At 45.1% G+C, this 18,512-nt stretch overlaps 2 protein-coding genes across 9 annotated transcripts in view; one reads left to right on the plus strand and one right to left on the minus strand.

Annotated features, from left to right (window-relative positions):
• The window catches only part of LOC147008406 (uncharacterized), a 23,028-nt gene extending 7,334 nt beyond the window's left edge, over positions 1 to 15,694 (minus strand). The window contains exons 1-4 of one of the 6 annotated variants that reach the window (XM_085864958.1): positions 15,589 to 15,694; positions 13,752 to 13,858; positions 13,444 to 13,563; positions 177 to 257 (exon numbers count right to left, since the gene is read on the minus strand). In XM_085864958.1, coding sequence (XP_085721084.1) covers positions 177 to 257; positions 13,444 to 13,563; positions 13,752 to 13,799 — 249 coding nt within the window. In that variant the 5' untranslated portion in view covers positions 13,800 to 13,858; positions 15,589 to 15,694. The other 5 variants (XM_085864953.1, XM_085864952.1, XM_085864954.1 and 2 more) reach the window with 5 other exon arrangements.
• Positions 15,695 to 15,733: 39 nt separating this feature from the next.
• Positions 15,734 to 18,512, plus strand: part of LOC147008407 (uncharacterized) — a 58,726-nt gene continuing 55,947 nt past the window's right edge. Inside the window, exon 1 of one of the 3 annotated variants that reach the window (XM_085864897.1) lies at positions 15,734 to 16,256. The gene's annotated coding sequence lies outside the window, so the exon portion shown is untranslated. The remainder of the gene's footprint in view (positions 16,257 to 18,512) is intronic. The other 2 variants (XM_085864898.1, XM_085864901.1) reach the window with 2 other exon arrangements.

An 18,512-nucleotide genomic window follows, 5' to 3' on the forward strand; every position in this document is an offset into this window, starting at 1 on the left:
GACAGATCCAAACCACGATCAATATTAATTGATGTTTTTTGTCTGTCTCTCAAGGTTGTGGATGAGTTCAGACAAAACTTGGTGGATGACTTGGTTATGTGACAAGAACAAGTCGATTTGATTTAGGTTCAGGATCGAATTCAGATCCGGCCGATCAGTGGGATACAAAACGGAACCTGTTCAGCCTGGCGGAGGTGTACCCTCTCCCGAGTGTCATGAAACCTTGTTTGTTGTTGTTTTCTTTCTGTTCCTCCATCCTAAATAAGGAAACACACAAGGAAATTAGATGTTGGTGGAGACCATTCGGTCCATCATGCCTGTGCCACACCAACACCGCAATAATTTATCAACACCGGATTCAAAGCGACGGTGGCGGTTCCTTTTCAGGGTCTCTGCCGACTTTCTCCAGGTTTTCTCTGTTTACTGTGTTTCTAGTTCGGCCTTGTGTTAAAACTTGTGCTAATTGTCGAGTTTTCATCTCGTGTTTCCTTGAGGCCTTCCCTTCTCCCTGTTTGTGTACCTCATTGTGTTTATTGTATTCTCTCCTTATGAACCTCAGTTTATATTTTCTCCACTTCTCCCTCCACCCTCCTATCCTCTCTGCTTCGTCTAAAAAAAAAAAAAACCCCTCACATTATACCTGACGTAACCACGTGACTTGCTGTCCCGACTCTTCTTCCTCCTTCTGACGATCTACCATCTACTTTTGTCGACCCACATTCACCAGACACATTCACGATTTTTAGCCGCGTCTCGCGTAGCGATCGCTGGTTCGAAGAGAGCTCCGCGTTGTTGTTCTTCTTCTGGTGAAGACAAAACCTTTATGACTCGGCTCTTTTATATACAGGATCCGGATCTCCTTAAATACTGAACACCTGGACACATCCTCACATAGACGGTGCCTTTTGAGAGAGTCTATCATGAACTTTTAAATATATTCGGACATTTGCTTTAAAGTTTCGAAAAGTTCACGTAACTCTTTAAAGATTATTCCATTTAAATTTATTCCATAAAGACACCTCCCCCTCTTCCCAACTCCTCAAATCTTGTACCTCCCCCCGCCACTCCCTTCCTCACCATACCTCAACAAAGTCTCATCCTTCCTCTCCCATCACCCTCCTCCACCTTGGACGTGCCTGCTCTCGTCTCCCCTCCCTCTCAAAGCAACTTTCACACTGTGCCCCCTCCAAGCTTCCCTCTCACCCTTCTCCCTCAACTCTCTCCTCTCCCTCCAATCTTTCCCCTCACTTCCCCTTGCGAAAGTTTCCCACCCTAAAATCCACAAAACTGCCTCCTTCCTCCACTCTCTTTTCCATATCATCACTCCACCTCCTACAATCCTCAACTTCCCTGTCCCCTCTCTTACTACTCCCCACTGTACCCCAACCCATCACCACCGAGCCTTTTCTCCTCATCCCGCCCTCTCCCCAGCTCTTCTGCAATCGACCACACTCTTTCAATAATCCTCCTTACCTCCCCCCCCTCCTCCCTCGTCCTACCGTCCCCTCAAAGCCTACTCCCTCCCTCTTCATTAACAGTGTGGACCTCAAACATCCGGGGCCTTTGCTCAAACCTTACAGATTGTTCCATACAGGTTGCCACTGACAAACCAGACATAATCTGTCGAACAGAAACTTTCCTCCTCCAAGATGTCTCTGACTCCCGAGTATCTCTCCCTGGTTAGTCAAGTCAGGTATGGGAGCATGCGCCAGGACAGCGGGTCGCTGCGTCCAATTTCCGTCGGTACTCCAGGGGCCTCCGTCTGGCTATCCCCCAGGCAGATGCCTGGCCCATCCCCATCTCCTTGAGATGCCGATCAACCTGTTGCAACCACGAGGCACATGGTCGGCCCATTGGCCTCCTCCACTCACGAGACTCCCTCGCTGAGAGAATCTGGTGAGCAGGATCAGCATCAGGAAAACGAGCCACATGTCCATGGAACACGAGCCACAGCCGCAGCTGACGCTCACGGACTACGCAGGTAACAAATCTCATTTGAGTCTCTCTCAGTAACCAATCGTTGGACACAAAGTCCGACCAGCGATAGCCAAGGATTCTCCGAAGAGACCTGGTACCAAAGGAATTAAATCTCCGTCTCAGATCCTTGGTCAGAGTCCAAGTCTCTCATCCACAGAGCAAGACTGGAAGCACCAAGCACCCGAAGACTCGGACTTTCGTCCTCCCGCACAGGTACCGGCAGCGCCACACCCCATTATCCAGTGAATCCTGCCTCTAAACAAACACGTGACCAAGCTCATCCTGCATCTAAACATGTGACCACGCTCATCCTGCCTCCAAATAAACATGTGACCACGCTCATCCTGCCTCCAAATAAACATGTGACCACGCTCATCCTGCCTCCAAACAAACACGTGACCACGCTCATTCTGCCACTAAACAAACACGCGACCACGCTCATCCTGCCTCCAAACAAACACGTGACCACGCTCATCCTGCCTCCAAACAAACACGTGACCACGCTCATCCTGCATCTAAACAAACATGTGACCACGCTCATCCTGCCTCCAAACAAACACGTGACCAAGCTCATCCTGCATCTAAACAAACACGTGACCACGCTCATTCTGCCACGAAACAAACACATGACCACGCTCATCCTGCCACTAAACAAACATGTGACCACGCTCATCGTGCATCTAAACAAACATGTGACCACGCTCATCCTGCCACTAAACAAACATGTGACCACGCTCATCCTGCATCTAAACAAACATGTGACCACGCTCATCCTGCCACGAAACAAACATGTGACCACGCTCATCCTGCATCGAAACAAACATGTGACCACGCTCATCCTGCCTCCAAACAAACACGTGACCAAGCTCATCCTGCATCCAAACAAACATGTGACCACGCTCATCCTGCCTCCAAACAAACACGTGACCACGCTCATCCTGGCTCTAAAACAAACACGTGACCAAGCTCATCCTGCCTCCAAACAAACACGTGACCAAGCTCATCCTGCATCTAAACAAACATGTGACCACGCTCATTCTGCCACGAAACAAACACATGACCACGCTCATCCTGCCACTAAACAAACACGCGACCATGCTCATCCTGCCTCCAAATAAACACGTGACCACGCTCATCCTACCACTAAACAAACACGTGACCAAGCTCATCCTGCCACTAAACAAACACGCGACCATGCTCATCCTGCCTCCAAACAAACACGTGACCACGCTCATCCTGCCTCCAAACAAACACGTGACCACGCTCATCCTGCCTCCAAACAAACACGTGACCATGCTCATCCTGCCTCTAAAACAAACACGTGACCAAGCTCATCCTGCCTCCAAACAAACACGTGACCAAGCTCATCCTGCCTCCAAATAAACACGTGACCAAGCTCATCCTGCCTCCAAACAAACACGTGACCAAGCTCATCCTGCCTCCAAACAAACACGTGACCAAGCTCATCCTGCCTCCAAACAAACACGTGACCAAGCTCATCCTGCCTCCAAATAAACACGTGACCAAGCTCATCCTGCCTCTAAACAAACACGTGACCAAGCTCATCCTGCCTCCAAATAAACATGTGACCATGCTCATCCTGCCTCCAAACAAACAAGTGACCAAGCTCATCCTGCCTCTAAACAAACACGTGACCACGCTCATCCTGCCTCCAAACATGTGACCACGCTCATCCTACCTCCAAACAAACACGTAACCACACCCATCCTGCCTCCAAATTAACAAGTGACCTCGATCAGGAATTATTGGTTGAGTTAATTGCTGTGAAGTTCGATCTCGAGGGTGGTTCGAGTTAAAGGAGCCAAGGGACACGTTCAGTTGAAGATTTCTGAATCTTCCTGCAAGAGAAAGTGATGGTTCAAGCGATACGTTGTGGTTGTGGTTCGATGCAAACCCAGAGCTGGGTACTTCAGGAACAGGAACGAGCAAAATGAGTCACAACATCCTCTCTCTGGATTAATAGTTTGTTTTTATCGTGTCAAGATCTTTCCCACCACCACCGAATGGAGACGGAGGTTATGTTTCAATCTCTCTCTCTCTCTCTCTCTCTCTCTCTCTCTCTCTCTCTCTCTCTCTCTCTGTCTCTCTCTCTCTCTCTCTCTCTCTCTCTCTCTCTCTCTCTCTCTCTCTCTCTCTCTCTCTCTCTCTCTCTCTCTCTCTCTCTCTCTCTCTCTCTCTCTCTCTCTCTCTCTCTCTCTCTCTCTCTCTCTCTCTCCCTCTGTCTCTCTCTCTCTCTCTCTCTCTCTCTCTCTCTCTCTCTCTCTCTCTCTCTCTCTCTCTCTCTCTCTCTCTCTCTCTCTCTCTCTCTCTCTCTCTCTCTTCTGTTCTGTCTGTAAGCACAATATCTCAAAAGGTTGTTGACGGATTCGGACGAAGTTCAGTGGACTGGTTGGGTGTATGATAAGGACGAACTGAATAGACTTTGATGAAGATCCGGATCCGGATGCAAGAATTGCAAAAAGTGACACTTCAGTCGACATCATTGAGAGATCGGGTCAAAAACAGTACATCCAGCAGGACCACACTCTGCACAGAGAATCAGAGGTGCCACAGCAGTCTCCTGGGGGGTTGTGAACATTCCTGGAGGGGTCACAACTCTGACACAGGATACTGAAATGGCTCAATCATCCCAGCAAGCTGGTACTCATTTTACCTCCTCACAAGGATGACAGGCCCACCTGGTATTAATTCAATGGACAAGAGGGATTTGAACTCAGGACCCTGGGATCCCAAACCCACCACTTTCACCATGAAGCCAACACCAAGCATCCAAAAACAATACGAAGCACGATATTTCAGAAAGTTGTGGACGGATTCAGACAAAAAACGAGGTGGATGAGTTGAGGTGATAAGAAAAGCCGATTTGATTTTGGTTCAGGTCATTTGGCTGAGATGTACCTGATGGTGGAGGAGCAGTTTGATTGACCCTGCATGTTTTACACAAATCGAAGGCTTGCTGATGGATCTCAGGTCCAAATCGCAGACGTCTCTGTTTGATATTCATCCATCTCGATTTCCTGGTGTTTCCCTTCCCTTTGCCGGAGTTTGACTTCCTGGTTTCTTTGTTCAGCTCAGAGTAAAACCTGATCGTGTTTTCGTTGGTTTCACTGTCTATGGTGTTGTTGTTGACTGTTGAGGTTGTGAGAGTATCTGTTCAGCCTGAGGATGTCTCCTCTCAATTTGTTCGTGTTTCTGTTCGTGTTGTTCACCAGTTCAGTCCGTTGTCCAGATTGCAGGGGTTTCAGAACATGTTGGATAAGTGGGAGTTAGTTTTGTTGAGATGTACTCGAGTTGTGGGGTCATCTTGGACCGATTACTACTTACTCCATCACCTATCCTGAAGGACCAAGCAATCAAAGGAATCCAAGTGTCAGGTGAATGAACAGTATAACATCAAAAACAAACTTCTCATCTTGATAATTAACTGTGTTCTGTTTCCTCTTGTAAAAAAACAAAGTATTTGTTTTGATTCACACTTCCTCCACACCTCACCCACTCTCCCCCTCCACCAACCTCGTTTCATTTTAGATTCTACCTCTCATCCTTATTCTTTTCGTCCTCTTCCCCTTTTTATGTCTAGTTATTTTTGACTTCCTTGGTAGATATTGGTGGTGGTTTCGGTGAGGGTGATTCTTTTGGTGGTGAACTTGGAGAGGGTGATCCTTTTATGTCTGATTGAGAGGGAAGAGAGCTTTTGGGGATTATATCCAATGAGACACCGCGTCCTGATTCAAAGGTGACTCGGCACTCGGATCCTCCCTTGAAGAACAAGACCTCACTAAAGTCCCAACGCCTCCTTCATTGACTTCGTATTTTGTTTGCAACACGAACATGTTGTGTTGGATTCCTTGTCCAATTTTCAGGTATTTTTGTTCCATCTGCTTGGATGTCTGATGGATTTTCTCTTGTCTCTGTTCGTCTCTCCGTAGAGATTCATGGAAGCTCATTTCACCTCCGAATTCAGGTCGCTGGTGTTTCAGAACAGGTAGTGAAAGTAGGGAAGTGTTTGCCCGAGATGTACCTGCTCGAGGAGTACCTGGATTGACCCCGTATTTTGTGTGCAAGTTTGAGGTTTCCTGTTTCATTGCCTGTTCAATTCGCCGGCGTTTTTCATCGGAGGACTGTGGTCTCTGTCCAGTTTCCTTACATGTCTGTTCCATTCTGCATTGATATTCCTGTTGTCTCTCTTCATGAAGGACTTTGGACACCTGGTGTTCCAGCACAGATGGTGTAAGTGGGGATTTATTTTCCTGAGATGTACCTGGTGGAGCGGTACTTGGATTGACTTCATACACGGTTGGCAAGACGAAGGTTTTGTCTTGAATTGCCTGTTCAATTTGCAGATATTTCTGTTTGATCTGTGTTTGTCTGTTTTTGTCTTTCTGTAAATCTTCCTGACGTTTCTCTTCATCTCTGAGTTTTCACAGTTCATCTTTCACAACAGAAAGTTTAACTTTCCTCGTGTTTTGCTGAGACGGACCTGGAAGAGAAATACTTGGATTGACTCTGTTTACTGTTTGCAAGATAATGGTTTTGTCTCGGATTGCTTGTTCAACTCCAAAGCTTTTTTTTTCAATCTCCATTTGTCTGTTTTTGTCTTTCTGTAATTCTTCCTGACGTCTCTCTTCAACTTGCAGTGTGCACAGTTGATCTTCCAGAGCAAAAAGTTTAACTAAGTTTGTGTTTTTCTGAGACGGACCTGTTGGAGGAACACTTGGATTGACTCCATATTTTGTTTGCAAGGTTAAGGTTACGTCCCTGATTTCTTGTTCAACTCCAAGACATTGTTTGTCGATCGCCATTTGTCTGTTTTTGTCGCTCTGTAATTCTTCCTGACGTGTCTCTTCATCTTGGAGTTAGTGCAGTTGATCTTGCAGAGCGGAAAGTTTAACATTGCTTGCGTTTTGCTGAGACGGACCTGGTTGAGGAACACTTGGATTGACTCCGTATTTTGTTTGCAAGACCAAGGTTACGTCCCGGATTGCTTGTTCAACTCCAAGGCATTGTTTGTCGATCTTCGTTTGTCTTCCTTTGTCTGCCTGAAAACCTCGCTGATGTTTTTCTTCACCTTGGAGTTTGCACAGTTGATCTTGCAGATCAGAAAGATAAGCTTGCCTTGTGTTTTGCTGAGACATACCAGGTGGAGGAACAATTGGATTGACTCCATATTTTGTTTGCAAGAAGAAGGTGACTTGTTTGATTGCATGTTCAACTCCAAGGCATTCTTTTTCCATCTCCATTTGTCTTCTTTTGTCTTTCTGTAAATATTGCTGACGTTTCTCTTCATCTTGGAGTTTGCGCAGTCGATCTTGCAGAGCAGAAAAATTAACTTGGTTTGAGTTTTGTTGAGACGGACTTGGTGGAGGAATACTTGGGTTGACTCCATATTTTGTTTGCAAGGTGAAGGTTACCTCTTTGATTGCATGTTCAAATTGAAGGAATATTTTTTCTTGATTCTGTTTGATTTTCTCTTTTCTCAGTTCGTCTCTCCGTAGTAGATCAGGATGTCTCTTTTCACCTTCGAGTTTGGACAGGTGTTGTTTCAAAGCAGTTACTGTACGTGGGGATGTGTTTGCCTGAGATGTACCTGGTAGAGGAACACTTGGATTGACTCCGTATTCAGCAGACAAGTTTGAAGCGTTTTGTTGGATTACCTGTTCAATTCGCCGGCGTATTTCATCGGACCTCTGTCGTCTCTGTTCGGTTTTCTTGCTTATCTCTTCCATTCTGCGTTGAGGTTCCAGTTGTCTCTCTTCACCTCGGAGTTTGGATTTCTGGTGATTCAGAGCAGGTAGTGGACCTGGCGATATGTTTGGCTGAGAGGCACCTGGTGGAGAAAGAGTTGTTGCAAAATCTGAGGCTTTTTGAGAGATTACCTGTTCAACTTGCAGGTGTTTTTGTCCGGTTCCCTGATGTCTCTGTTCGATTTCTTTGTGTTTTTGTTCCCTTTGCTGGAGTTTGACTTCCTGGTTTCTTTGTTCAGATTCATCGTGTTTCCGTTTGATTTTCTGGCTGTGATGTTGAGATTGTGAGAGTATCCGTTCAGCTTGTGGATGTTTCCTCTCAATTTGTTCGCGTTTCTGTTGGTGTTGTTCACCTGTCGGGTCACTCCGGAGTCCAGATTGTTGGTGTTTCAGGACATGTTGGATAACTGAGACTTGGTTTTGTTGAGATGTACTCGGGTTGTCGGGTAATCTTGGACCGATTCCTGTTGGCTCCATCACCTATCCTGAAGGACCAAGCAATGAAAGGAATCCAAGTGTCAGGTGAGCAAACAGAATAACATCAAAAACAAATTTCTCATCGAGAGAAGAACTGTTTTCTGGTTCCTCTTGTTTAAACAAGGTAGTTAGAGGTTTTTCAAGGGATAGAAAGGTATTCTGCCAACCTACGGAAAACCACGTAAAACAGAAAGGAAGGGAAATGATAAATTAGACAAAAATATTGTTGCGGTTCTAAGAACCGCATCCATCCAAAGCGATGGCATCAACCATACAGTGGTCCACAGATAGTTATTTCATCAATATACGGACAGATAGTCCCTTCCCTCTTGTCTCATGGGACAAACAGGGCAATGTGCGTTGTGTGGATCTCATCGATTGGGCTGATTATATCTCTAACTTTATTCCTTCCCCCTTTCTCTATTCCTGAGGTTAATCCAAGCCACGACCGCCTGTAAAAGCCACAGCCACGTCCTTCACTGCAAGAATGCGTCTTCACTAAAGTCAGCACAAGCATCGATACCCATGCCGTGCCGTGCCTGGGGTAGAGAAAAACAGACCACCACGACCACCAGACAGCACGGAACGTGTGCAGCACAGCGACAACCCCACCTACTGTTCAGGAGACCAGAAGCATGACCAACACGATGGCGCCGCTGCCGTGCCCGGGGCGGGGGGCGGATGAGGAGGGGGGAGGATATTGGAACAACACACCAAATGCCAACGACGTACAGTATGCACGCGGCGCACCCTTTTCAACCCATTTCTGAGTCTAATAATTAAATCTATCTTCATCTCCATTTAATCCTGATATCTATGCTCGTCCAAGTCTACATCTAATCATTATATCCAATCTTTTTCAAACCCAAACTGTCCCTGGACTCTGTGTCCTTTTCTTCTGACAAAGTGGAGAGTTTGCTGTCAAACCTCGACTCAGATTCTGCAACCGGTCTCGGCGGAATCAGCCCACGTGTCCTAAAACCTGCTCCTCTGCTCTTGCTCACCCTCTCTCTGTTCCATTCACCCTCTCATTTGCTCAAGGTCATCTGCCATCTGCTTGGAAATCAGCAAACATTACTGCCCTGCATAAAAAAGGTGCAAAAACAGATCCCTGCAACTACAGACCAATCAGCCTTCTCCCAATCATCAGCAAGGTAAAGGAATCCATCATCGCATCAGACATCAAATCCTTCCTTTTCTCCAATGGCCTGATTTCCGATCATCAATTTGGATTCAGACCAGGTCACTCTACCCTGGACTTGCTGCTCCTGCTTTCCCAACAATGGATGGAGATCCTCAATGTCAGACAAGAAATCAGAGCCACATCCTGAAACATATCACGTCCTTTGACGTGACGTGACGGTCTGGCACTCTGCCCTGCTCACCCAACTCTCTTCCGATGGTATCCAACACCATCTCCACACATGGCTCACAAACTTCCTCTTCTGTCGCAGCCAACATGTGACCCGAAATGGAGTTCTTTCATCCTCTCTTCTTGTCCAGGCTGGAATTCCTCAAGGCGGCGTTCTGGGTCCTGTTCATTTTATGGTTTTCATCAATGATCCCTCTGACACTGGAAAATTCTCTTTATCTCGTTGTTGATGACTTCACCATCTGCAGTACCATCTTTTATCCCTCAGACCAGCAAGCAGCAGTTTCTACACTCTCTGCTGATCTGAATAAAATCACAAGCTGGTCCAACACCTGGAACATGTCTTTCAATCCTGACAAATCTCACACTCTCACAATGTCTCTCCGAAAGGACAGTCTGGAACCCCCCCAAGCCCTCCCCCCCACCCAAAGACTTTCTCAACAATCCTCTTGAAGAAGTGCTCTCATTCAAGCATCTGGGTCTCACCATCTGCCATGACCTTTCCCGGGGAAGCCACATTTCGAAGCTGGCCTCCAAAGCCAGTTGCAGACTGGGAATCCTCCGTCATGCAAAGTCCTTCCTCGGCCCACCTGAGCTCCTGACTACACACAAAGCTTTCATCTGCAGTCTGATGGAGGATTGCTCTCCCCTCTGGGCTGGTGCTCCTGCCTCTCACCTTTCTCGGTTTCACGCCGTGGAAACCAAGGCATTTCGGATCATTGGAATCTCCCGAGATGAGGCCGGGTCTTTGGGCTTTGGGTCTCTCACTCTCTCACCGCAGACAGGTCGGTGGTCTTTCTGTCTTCTGTCATCTCCTCTCAGTGCTCGTCCCCCTGCTCTGTCTGAGATGTGTCCCCCCCATATTTCCGCAGGGCGCTCAAGGTCCTCAACCATCTCTCAGACATGCCTTTACCAATCTTGTTCGAACTTGTCGCACTGATAAGGAATGATGGCTTACATATGAATGTCATTTCTTTTCGATATCAGATCCAAGATAGTTGACTGGCAAACCATTTCTGGGACACGTACAGTCCGAGTCTGTTCAAACTTGGCACAAGCACAGTACATGATGGTACACAAACGTGCATCTCAATTCATTTTGCAATCTCATCAAAGATGGCCAACTGGTGGCCATTTTAGTTCCAAGTCATAAAAAACCCGGTCTTGAACACGTCCTCAACCATCTCTCGGATATGCATTTACCGATCTTGTTTGTTATTGTCCTCAGTTATAGGCGATCACATTTTATGTTTTTTTCTCCTTGTTCAGTGAAGATTCAGTTTGGGGATGTTGAAAAGAAGAAGGAACAAGGAAATGAGTAACTGAGCACTGAGATAAGAGTTTGGATTATTTTCCTGATGTTGTTGTTGTTGGTTGTTGAGTTGTTTTTCTGAGTGCAGATGGAGGGATATGTTGTTTGTATTTTTGAGGGAGGATGGGAAATGGATTGAGCTGAGGGATCAAAAGGAACAATACCTGGGATAAAAGGAGTGAAAACGAGGCAAAACAACAACAGAGGGAAATCACACTCCAACTATCACCAGTAGGCCCGACTTCACTCGGGACACAAATTAAACGATTCAACACAGCAGGATATGGTTTGGGACAGAAAAAATGACGTAAAACAAGAAGAGCAAAACAGGAATAACTGGAAGGGAACTCGGTAGAACGTATACCTCCGCCACGCAATGCCTGATCCACGAGAACATATCAGACCCATTACATTTTTGAAATATCATGCTATACTGTGCTGTATCGATTTTGATCCTGTCTCTAAATGGTGAAGAAGCACTTTAAAAATTAAATAATTATCTTATCCAGATATGGATCCGGATCTTCACCAAAATCGAATCAATTCGTCGTTGCCACACACCCAACCGGTCCACCAAGTTTCATCCACAAGAACACACCAAGTTTCATCCGAATCTGTCCACAACTTTTTGAGATATCGTGCTTTTTTTGCGGACACGGGGTCGGGGGACAAGACCACGAGGGGTGAACTACCTCGGGTTCCCACCAGACTCCCCGGAATCGCAGGCCGTCGCACACGAATACCTTTGTGACGTGGCGGGTCGCTAATCGACCGTGAACACCAATAACACGACCACGTGACTTCGGGTCCTCCGTCTCATAAATAGTTTACCAAAAGGTCCAGTGATCTAATTACCGGGGAACACGCCCTCAGTACGCACTTGGTCAAACCGGATCACCTTACCAGATCAGATGCAGCCTAGCGGACCTGCCAAGCACGTACCGGCTTGGAATCAGATCGTTGGGGAACAACGTCCTGGCTAAACTTGGGTGCGGGCCGTGCTGGACCAATGGAATAAAACAAGAAAACGAGCTGGGAACATTTCTACACGACACATTGATTTACAATCAAGCGAGGAAACGTATGTGGCACATTGAATGGGGTGTATTTTTTTTATGTACAGCAGGGGATAGCAAGGAATTTGTGCGGTGCGACAAAAGGCAAATTACAAAAGAAGTCAAAGAGAAGGATTATCCCGACGATCTTCTGCAATCTTACTTACTCGAGAACAGGCACAATCACACACCCACACACACCTGAGGAAAGTTAGAGAGCCAAGAAAGAAAGAAAAAGGTGAGGATGAGCATCCTCGAAATAACTGGCACGGTCGGCTGACAAACGTGGCCAAGGACGCTTTTGGAGGGGTCGTGGGAAAGATACCGGTGTTTACGGTGTAGGAGTGAGGAAAATGGGATTGCGAATCAGTAACACCGAGTGCAGTCTGAATGTCGGATGGCAGCGGACTTTCTCTGCCACCCACAGGCTTCTTCATTAGCCAAAATGGACACCCAGGACCCGAACCAAACTCTCGGATCGCCTTTTTCGCGACCCCTCCTCCTTGTCCCTCGTCTTGCCGTGGTCAGACGACTGGATGAGGGCTGCATCAATTCCGGACGCTCACTCAGGACGTTCCCAGTGAGATGCGGTGGAGCTATTAGCGTCCATTGTGTGGTCGAGCATCGCCTGGTGACGAGGACAAAATTACGCCGCGCGGTGCTCCTCAAAATAGAGTGGTGAATTGTAGCAATGCAGAGGTACGAGGGGATGAGGGAATATTTATCCCGTGTGCGGGAGGTGTTTGTGGTCAAAGTGGTGAGATTTGGTGAGTGAGGTGAGAAGAAAGGTGAAATCAACTCTTCCTTTTGAATTCACACACCCAACCTGTCCACCAAGTTTCATCCGAATCCGTCCACAACTCTTTGAGATATGGTGCGATATATTAGTTTAACCCCATCTCTCTAGAGGTAAGAATCTCCCGATGTAAAACACAGGGTGTATTTGTCTGACCACCTTCATGAGGACCATTTTCGAAGGGATTTAAAGGACAATTTTTTTCACACAACTGTGTGTTCTCGAACATCTATTTCTCAGGACAAACAAAACTTGAAAAACATTTTTCATAAAAGAGGAATTACGTTTCTTCTATTGGAATTGTAGACAGTGACTTACAAACGGGGCCACGTGGGCGAAGTGCAGAAACTTTAAAATGAATAATTAAACACAACCCACAAGGAGGTGAAACTCGGTCCACGTAATGTGTAACACACACACACAGAGTAAAACGAGCGCTCATTTACATCAGCAGAGTGTCTTATAAATAAACAAGATACAAGCACACCTGACGCTAGGCCGAGGCTTCAGGTTCTGGCATGCTCAAGAGGCTGTGAGGTCAAAACGAAACATCCCAGAAGATTTAAAAATAAAAAAATCCAATCACATTTGTTCGTGTGGTGTTTTGAAATAATGTGAAGTGTGTTAAAATAAATTGATACATTATGTCTTCCAGTCTCCTTGAAGATTTCGAATAAAATAATTCCAACCTGATATTTTTGACGGGTTTTTATCCTCTTGCCGATCCGTCGTCCGTGTCCACTGAACCCCAAACCAGAAGATGAACACTCATGGGGATGAGTTGCGACCTCTGCTGCATCGTCGTGGATCTACTTACAAACAGACAGGAGATGGTTAATGACACAGAATACCTAGTAACGACCACTGCTGCCGAGTTGTGGAGCTAAGTATACTTGACAAGGCACGTGAGTCAGCAATATCACCCAAACTTAAACCGAATAAGGGAAATTTTGATCGTGTGAATCAAATGTTTGAGGAGATCCAATGGGTGGATCACCTTGCTTACGTGAGCTGTCGTGAATCTTGGAGCTTTTTCAGGCGGCATTTCGAACAGAGTGTGGAAGGATGCATTCCAAATCCCGCGGCCTCGTCTCGGAAGGGTATCTGGAGAAACCCCGACATCTCCAGGTAAGCCGTGGCACAGTGACGCAAAGAGACACAAAGCATGCAAAAGGTACACGACTACTGACGGTGTGTTACACTTTGAAAGATACACCGAGGAAGGAAACAAATCACGGCGCCTGACTCGACAAAACTGCCAAGAGTACGAATCAAGCGAAGCTCGGAATCTGAGTTCAAATCGCAACGGTGTCGACCCCTGTGGAAAGTTATCTGAAACAGATGGTGAGAAAGCAGACATATTGAACGGCTTCTTCAGCAGTGTATTCACACATGAGGACCTGTGTCATGTACCCTTAATGGAGTCAGCACTTTCAAGGACGTGAGTTGGGTGCCGTCTCAAACTTCACGGAGACGGTTAGAAAAAAGTTTCTGGCCCAAAAGAGCTCAAAGTTTGCAGGACGGACTGTATTCATCCAAGATGGTTGAAGAGAGAGAGAGCTCATGTCATTGCAGAACCTCCACTGATGATTTTCCTCCACAGAACCTCCACGGACCCCTTTTGTTTCTAATCTATGTAAACGATCGGCCACAATTGATCAAGAACTTTGTGTACATTTTTCCTTATGACACGAAAATGATGGGTCCAGTTAACGATCAGGATCAAGCAGACACGCTTCAAGGTGATTTAAACAAGACGCAGGAATGGTCCAGCACCTGGAAACTCCCCTTCAATGAAACCAAACACAAGGTCCTGCATGTTGGAAGGTAAAACAGTGAGTACCACACGAGTGAAGTCACTATTCAGGATGTCCAAACAGAGAAAAACCTTGGTGTTGTGATTGATGACGGACTCAACTTTCATCAGGATATCTCAAAATCCATTCTCAAGGATAATCAGACGCTCAGGATCATGAAAAGGACATTCTCACACCGAACAATGAACGGACACTCGGTGGAGCGCACACCTCCGCCAGGCTGAATAGTTCACCTTTTATATCACACAGGTAGGCCGTACCTGGATCTCGATCTGAACCAAAATTGGATCAATTCGTCCTCGTCAGACACACAACCTGTCCACTACATTTCGTAGGAATCTGTTCACAACGTTTTGAGATATCATGCTCATGGACAACCAGAGAGGGGTGAAAACATAACCTGTAACACAGGCTCGATGGGCCAAATGTCCTCTTCCTTCATAAAAGTCCCTTCCAATCCTTGTGTCCCGCCGTCATCACTCTCCTTTTATTTACACTCACACAAGGAGGCACACAATGAACACCGGACCTTGCATTGATTAGGCCCTATTTCTCGGATTCCCGCCAAAACGCAGACTGGCCCGATTTCTCGGATTCCCGCCAAAACACAGACTGGCCCGAATTCTGGGATTCCCGTCAAAACGCAGACTGGCCCGATTTCTCGGATTCCCGCCAAAACGCACAATGGCCCGATTTCTCGGATTCCCGCCAAAACGCACAATGGCCCGATTTCTCGGATTCCCGCCAAAACGCACAATGGCCCGATATGTCGGATTCCCACCAAAACGCAGACCGGCCAGATTTCTCGGATTCCCGCCAAAACGCAGACTCGCCCGATTTCTCGGTTTCCCGCCAAAACCTACAATGGCCCCATCATTGCCGGTTCCACTGAAAACTCTTCTACACTTATCATGTCTCCACCGTTAAACACTTCAAACATCGACATCACACCCGTCAGGATCAAGAAACTCAACGGTTTTAAAACACGAAGTTTAAAGTTCAAACCAACGAACTCACTCGAACCATCAACGCGGGTGGAGAAACCGTTGTGTCCTCGATTCAAACGAGGCGATCAGTGCGCATGCGCGAGTCACGTGATTCGTCTTCTTCTTCTTCCTCAATATAAATCGTAAATTCGCTGATAAAGTTTTTCATTCACCGACTTCTCAATGGATTTCACGTTGAACGCGTAGATCGTTTTAACACTATCTGTGCGATTTCACTGAATTATCTTTTGACGTCATTTTTTTTTAATCGTCGGTGGAGTTCGACGTCGGCACTTCCGGTTTAAACAACGGGGATTGTCGCCATGGAGACGGATGATCACGATGTGCCGTGAACAGCAAACACGACGATAAACAGCGAGAATGACGTGGAATCAAACAGCGGATTATTGGTACAATCAAACAAATATAATTAATTTGTTTTAATTTTTCGTTCCTTGGCTTCTTCAAGAAATCGACTTCTTCTGTCAATATGTTTAAGATAATTGTGTGAGTTGAGCAAAGCAAGTACAATTACAAATGGAGATCGTTCAATGTGCTTGTGGAATGATGAGAACAATGGAAGTGTGAACGAACAGTTATATTGTTACGAATTTGGAAGCTTACTGCACACAACACCAGGACCAGGTAGACGCTCTTCCGAGTTCCCTTCGAGTTAACCTCCGCCATCAAAGATCGGAGGTAACTGTTTTCACCCCTTTCTGTTTGTTTGATTGTTTGTTTGTGAACAGTATTACGGAAAAACTCCTGGACGGATTTCGACGAAACTTCGTGGGGGTATTAGGTGTGGTCCAAGGATCATGCCATGAGATTTTGGACTTGGTCCAAAGTCCAATATGGCCGCTATGGCGGCCATTTTGAAAAATATATTTGAATTTTTGTTTTTGCATTTCTACATGTTTTAAGTGAATGATTTCCAACCCCAAAAAAATTTGTTTTAAGAAAAAAAAAAAAATTTGCAACTTTTTTTCCAAAAAAATTTCGATTTTATTTGAAAAATATTTGAATTTTTTTTTTTTGCATTTCTACATGTTTTAAGTGATTTCCAACCCAAAAATAAAATTTGTTAGAGAAAAAAAACAACAAATTTTGCAACTTTTTTTTCAAAAAAATTTCGATTTTATTTTTTTGGCATTTCTACATGCGCATCGATCTAGTTTAGTTTATTCAATCGTGGTTCAGTCGAGTCTGATCCGTTTTGACCTACAATTAATAGGATATCAGCTTCACTTAAGTGACCCAGCAGTGTTGGCAGCGGAGGTTTTGCACTCTACCGAGTGCTCCCCCTCTCGTTAACCTCCGCCATCGAAGATCGGAGGTTACTGTTTTCACCCCTTTCTGTTTGTTTGTTTGTTTGTGAACAGTATTACGGGAAAACTCCTGGACGGATTTCGACGAAACTTGGTGGGGGGGGTGAGGTATGGTCCAAGAATCATGCCATAAGATTTTGGACTCGGCCCAAAGTCCAATATGGCCGCTGTGGCGGCCATTTTGAAAAAATATTAGAATTTTTGTTTTTGCATTTCTACATGTTTGAAGTGAGTGATTTCCAACCAAAAAAAATTTGTTTTTGAAAAAAAACAAAATTTTGCAACTTTAAAAAAAAAAATTTCGATTTTATTTGAAAAATATTAGAATTTTTTTTTTGCATTTCTACATGTTTTAAGTGATTTCCAACCCAAAAATAAAATTTGTTTGAGAAAAAAAAAACAACAAATTTTGCAACTTTTTTTTCAAAAAAATTTCGATTTTTTGGGGGGGGATTTTTCCACATGCGCGTCAATCTCGTTTAGTTTATTCAATCGTGGTTCAGTCGAGTCTGATCCGTTTTGACCTACAATGAATAGAATATCAGGTTCACTTAAGTGACCCAGCAGTATTGGCGGTGGAGGTTTTGCACTCTACCGAGTGCTCCCCCTCTAGTTAACCTCCGCCATCAAAGATGGATGGAGGTGACTGTTTTCACCCCTTTCTGTTTGTTTGTTTGTTTGTTTGTGAACAGTATTACGGAAAAACTCCTCAACGGATTTCGACGAAACTTTGTGGGGGGGGGGGGTTGGTCTGGTCCAAGGATCATGCCATTAGTTTTTGGACTTGGTCCAAAATCCAATATGGCCGCTATGGTGGCCAATTTGAAAAAATATTTGAATTTTTTTTTTTTGCATTTCTAAATGTTTTAAGTGATTTCCAACCCCCCCCAAAAAAAATTGTTAGAGGAAAAAAAATTTGCAAATTTTTTTTCAACAAAATTTCGATTTTCTTTTGCATTTCTACATGTTATAAGTGATTTCCAACAAAAAAACATGCCAAAATTATAATTGCGGCTGATTTTGAAACTTCAGGTGGATATACTTCAGATGGAAAATCAATTTCTGTCTCAAGGAATCGAGTTATGACGAATGAATTGAGTATGTAAAAATTAAAAGTAAAAGGGAAAGTTGCAAACTATAACTCTGTCATCACTGTTGACATATTTAATGAATAAGATATAAGGTTCACTTGAGTGACCCAGCAGTATTGGCGGTGGAGGTTTTGCACTCTACCGAGTGCTCCCCCTTGAGTTGTTCCTGTTTTGCTCCATGTTTTTCGTCAATTTGTTTTTCATCAGTTTTTCTGTCCCAAACCATATCCTGCTGTGTTGAATCGTTTAATTCGTGTCCCGAGTTAAGTCGGGCCTACTGGTGATAGTTGGAGTGTGATTTCCCTCTGTTGTTTTTTTGCTTCGTTTTCACTCCTTTTATCCCAGGTATTGTTCCTTTTGATCCCTCAGCTCAATCAATTTCCCATCCTCCCTCAAAAATACAAACAACATGAACATATCTCTCAATCTTAACTCAGAAAAAAAACCAACAACAACATCAGCAAAATAATCCAAACTCTTATCTCAGTGCTCAGTAACTAATTTCCCTGTTCCTTCTTCTTTTCAACATCCCCAAA

This window comes from Eptatretus burgeri, chromosome 19, assembly GCF_056783735.1.
Source record: "Eptatretus burgeri isolate ZD-2024b chromosome 19, Ebu_testis_v1, whole genome shotgun sequence".
NCBI lineage: Eukaryota > Metazoa > Chordata > Myxini > Myxiniformes > Myxinidae > Eptatretus > Eptatretus burgeri.